This window comes from Leiobunum rupestre, chromosome 2 (genome assembly GCF_980474605.1).
Source record: "Leiobunum rupestre chromosome 2, qqLeiRupe1.1.hap1, whole genome shotgun sequence".
Lineage (NCBI taxonomy): Eukaryota > Metazoa > Arthropoda > Arachnida > Opiliones > Sclerosomatidae > Leiobunum > Leiobunum rupestre.
The window spans coordinates 21114045-21119274 of NC_143385.1; the positions used below are offsets into that span (position 1 = coordinate 21114045).

General features: G+C 39.3%; 1 protein-coding gene across 1 annotated transcript; it reads right to left on the reverse strand.

Moving 5' to 3' along the window:
• Window positions 1-409: 409 nt before the first annotated feature.
• On the reverse strand, window positions 410-1414 carry LOC149956319 (uncharacterized). Its single transcript, XM_090166851.1, has one exon. The coding sequence runs from the start codon at window positions 1412-1414 to the stop codon at window positions 410-412; it is 1005 nt and encodes a 334-aa protein (XP_090022977.1).
• Window positions 1415-5230: the final 3816 nt, after the last annotated feature.

Below are 5230 nucleotides of genomic sequence, written 5' to 3' on the forward strand. Positions count from 1 at the left end.
CGAAAAAAGTGACACCAAAAGTAAATAAGTTGACGTAATCGGGGGGGTTACATATTACCGCCGATATCTCGGGTCGACCTTGTTCGATCGTGTCCCAACTTGTTGGGGTGATAGACCGAGGCTTAGGGGTGGTGGACAGGTGTCAGGCGTCGAGGTCAAGGATCATCTTCAAGGTGAAATTTGAGATTGAAAACAAAAATATGTTTTTCGATTTTTCCAAGGACAAAAATTTTGTTTTTGGAAAATATTTTGGGGGTGTTTTGGGGGGGGGTTATGGCGGCCATCTTGAAAAAAATGGTTCATATTTAGTTATCCTCTACTCGTCTTAACACCCGATACTAGTTTAAGAATAAGAGGAATCATCGCGAATGTCGGCTATATATATTATTTATTTATTTTTATAATAAAGTTAATGCTTGAACTGTTGGATATCAATGCGATCCAAATCGAATCGTATACGACTCAGACTCGGATGTCGTAACGATTTTTTGTTCGTTAAAGTGTCAGCAATTATCGTGACTATAGTTGGTTTTAAAAAGAACCCATCGTTCGAATCTATTAGCATTTTTATTTGGTTCCTTTTTCCGGCATCGATACCACTAGCAACTTTACACACAAGTTTAAATTCGTTGTCCTCGTAATATTCGCATTCCAAAATGTTAGGTATATAGTTTTTATCTGGCGAAATACGACGAGCGTACCTCTCGTACTCTCGTTTTCGTTCGTTAATATGCAAAGATTTTAGTTTGATCCAACATCTGTAGTTCGGCATGTACGGCTCATTTTGTCTTTTCAAGATAAGACCTTCGCCACCAGATTTTGTAACACGGTCAAATTCTCGCATAGTTTGCTCTTGAGATACGCATGTGGTATACGCTGATATTTTTACGTGTTCCGTTTCAACTAGACATTTAACGAGTAGGTTTTTTCGTTCGAGTAAGGGTTTGAAATACACGGGGATCCAGTTCGCGTATTGAACATCGAACACTTTGTATATAGCTTTAAGTCCTTTTCTGAAACCCGTATCGCATATAGGTACAATTTGATTGTGTTCGTTGGTATATATCAATTCGCCATCAAACACGCAGTTAGTAAATGTATCCGCTAGAATTATTGGGTACGCGAATGAGGTTTTTTTTAACGTTCGCGTATAGAAATCCCGTTGTTCGGCATTGGTGATGACGCTCAGTAGACGTTCTCCGTCGTATTTTTCTTCGTATACATAGTCGGCGTAATCTATTTTATTCGGATCGATTGGTTTTGCGAGCATGGGTAGTAACGGATCCAAAGTGACGATGGTGGTAGTCGAAGACGCGGGATTTTTTTGCGGCGACGCTCGCGATTGGATGTTGCTTAACATTTCCGTCACTGTAGGCATCTGATTATATGCGCGGTGACTTATAATCGTCGTCATTGCTAATTCTAAGGAAATTTGTTCGAGCGGATTTGTTTTATTTATCCGGGTTTTAGTTAAACGTTTTCTTTTAACTCGGAACATTATTTCAACCGATAGCCGTATAATAAAAATAATACCGCGATACAATAAGATACGATAACTATTATTTACATCAGACAGTATATACCCAGTATCGCGTATTTAAAGAGAGAAAAAAACAATTTAAAAAAAAACAATTATGGACAACGACGTTGATCCAAGCTGTTCGGCAGTTTTATCGTCGTCGCCACGATACGAACCAACCAGTCCGCCGCCTTCGTATTATCAGACAAAACGTCGTCCATCGGATTCACCAACGAGTCCTTTATACGCACCATCGAGCCCAACATACGCGCCTGCAAGTAGTAGTAGTCGGGGTAGAAGCAACTCCGTAAATGAAAATAAATTGAATTCTGAGGAGGGAATTAGCACGCGGAAACGCGAAAATACCAGCAAAACGTATTAGGACAAAATTGTAAGACGTAGACGCATATATGGGGAGGATTATCCTATAACTGATGCGTTTAATACCGAACCGATTTGTTAAATATTAAAATTGGATCAGCCTGAAGTTGTAAATATAACACAGGTTACGAAAGATACTACGCAATTGGAACAAAAACAAGAGCGAAATGACGAAAGTTTTATATACCCTTTTATCCTGTAATCCCGTTAAAGAAAAAGACGTCTGCAAACCGAGCAACGTAGCTAGCTACTATTACGTCGGCAACGACAGTTACGATATACAATGCCAGCCAGCGTCTTTTAATACCACGGCGAAAATATCATACACCGAAGATGGATCTAGAGCTCCAGACACGCCTTTGTTAAATTGGCATAATAATACGTGTCAAATGGTAAATTCAAACATGGTTTCGTATTTAGAAAAACCGTTTTACAGATAAGATACGAAATACGACTCAACGACATGCCTACGGGATTTAGTAGAATGGAAAGTAACAATCCTTACGGTTCTGGGTTTTCTTATAAATCAAACGCGGCATATTGTAACTATTACGATCGGCATTTGGAATAAGATGGCTCGTGCGTGATGACGACTGGGGAATTGGTTTTGGATTCTGTAATTGGTATGTCTTTGATTAATAATATTAAGTCGAGTATAAGAATACTTTCCAACGGAAACCAACCGTTCGATCTACCGACCAATTTACCGAAGTTGCCTGAAATACCAGCAATATACACCTTAGATGGTTGGCGGAAAAATATAAGTTCATCGTTCGTAGTTCCCGAAGTCATCAAAACCAATCCTAGACCACCAACGAGTAAAGCCGCGACTTACTATAAAAATATTAAGGGCGAATTTTTTACATCCAGCGGAACCAAAACTAAAGACCACGACGACGACGACGACTTCGTCAATTATAGACGGCGAGCGGAGATACGAAATGAAGACGTGTCGGGTTTCACGCGAGCTCGAATGGGTTTACCTCAACAAAACTCAACAAACGATAGAGATTTAAAATCGTTCGACGGGAAACGAATTGATTATTCGAGCTTCGAAGAAGCTGCGGATAAAAGTTCCGGCACCGACGAAGACGAAAAAGAAAAATCGTGGACTGAAAAGGTAAAATAAACTTTCTTACAGTTGCTAGAAATGATCACTACAGATTCAACCTTTTGGGCGCAAGCCGGTATAGATTTTGCTACTAGTCTCGGTTTAGGCCAACTTAAAATTTGTGCGGTAAAGTTATAGAAAAACTAACGTCGTATCTTGGAAAATAACTTTTACATATTTGCGGATCGATAGGCGCGAAAGTTTTAGCTAGCAGCGTAAAGAGTTTAGGTATTAAATTGGTCGCGTCAATGACTTTGCGGGTCGGTGCTAAAGCGGCAATTATGCTGGCGGAAATATTGAGTGCCGCGGCGTCAGTTATCGGTTGGATATTAGTCGGCACGATGTTGTTGGACATTATGTTTACCTTTTGGGACCCATACGGTTATAAAAATCTATTCCCCCCAGAAATGCCAGATCTTCTAACGCAAAACGGGGAATTGGCTTTTAGGCGCGCCCTAGAAACGGCTACCGCCGATTTCGAATTTGAACTTGATTTTGAGTGAAGAGGAAATAATGGAGGTTCAAATTGAATCGCTAATTGATCGTATTATATATTTGGACTCGCTGGTGATTAATTCGGAAGGGTCTCGTATCGATAAAGGCGAAGAAATTAATATAAACGGAAACCAATTGGAAATGGAAGCCACGGAAACCCACGTTTTAGCTGAACGAGTTAAGTTTGATACGAAATCGTACGAAAAATATAACAAACGCTTTATGCTTAGAGTGGAAGTTAACAAATAACTACGTCGCGGGTGCTAGCGTGCTAATTTCTGGAGTCTTATTTATTATCGGACTCCCCATCCTATGCGTTTTGTTTATACTGCTGGCTGTAATTGTACTGGCGTTAATAGAATAGAACTGCAAAATAACTTGTTAGTCGATTTGTTTGATAAATATAATATAAGAGGCTGCCTTCTACCAAGTTATTAGTACATCATTCTTCTATTGATAAGCATCATTGGGGAAAGAAAGATAACGTTGCGAGAGTAAATCGTTTTGCAAAAAAAAAGAAAAGTAAACAATAAATTAAAAAAAAACCTGATCGTTAAATACGGATACAATGAACGTTCCACCTTTGACATCCGTGCATTTAAAGCCAATTTCCAAGTAAAAATCTAGAACAAATATAAATAAAGACGAATTTTGCGAATAAGAATACGCGATAGAACGTGAAAAATATAATCCCAATAACTTGAATCCTGGACAACGAATCATCTACGATTACGTGTTTAAGAATCCGACCGATATGATTCTAATACAAGCCGGCCCCGGTACCGGTAAAACCTTTACGCTGATGAGTATCGCTCACGGATGGCCAGATCCCGTCAACGCTATAATCTATAAACACGATTTGCTGTACACGTTTCCCTACAACGCCGTACGATATACCGTGACCAACTTTATCATGAAATTGCTGAATCTAAAATTCTGCGAATATGAATCTATGGAACGGCAACTAAGTGGTAAACTTAGCGAAGTGGAGTTTATAACGTGCCTGGTCGGTTTGCTTCGTAGCGCAAAAATGTTAAACTTCCATCAATCACTCGTTATAATGGATGGACATACGGTAGTGCCGAAACCGTTACTATTTTTAACTCTAATGTTGCTGAAGCATTATAAAATTGGAACTATAATTGGCGGGGACAAGAATCAGCTGCAAAATATTCACAATTCCTCGCATATTAAATGTTCGTCCTTTGATATTGCCAAACGCTTTGTCGATCGTATATTTTCGTTGGAAGTTAACGAGCGCTGCGCTGATATCGAATACAATCGAACGGTCGAATACATTTCGCGGTTCTCGTCGGATAAAAAAATTGACGATTTTGTTTACGCGCTCGTGACGGCGCTCTTTAGTAAGCAATTAATTCAGCAAAGTAAATTTACAGATATCCATTTAGCAGCGACGCATCAAGAGTTAACCGATACAGCCCACATCGATGGTTCCAAAACCAGAGACGCGAGTCGAGTAAATGGATCCAAATATCATTACTATTAATAAAATACTTAAATATAAATACATTATTTTGGCTTTGTCGTGTATCGATGAAATAGACAGCAATGCATGGATCCACGAATTCATTTTATGCTCGCCGGACATGATGGTATTATTAGATTTAAAAAATCCAGCTAAAGAACGAGAAGCTACGGTTTTGGTTGGTTTGGTGGAACTCAACAATAGCTACTTGATGTCGACACCGAGCACGACGTATATC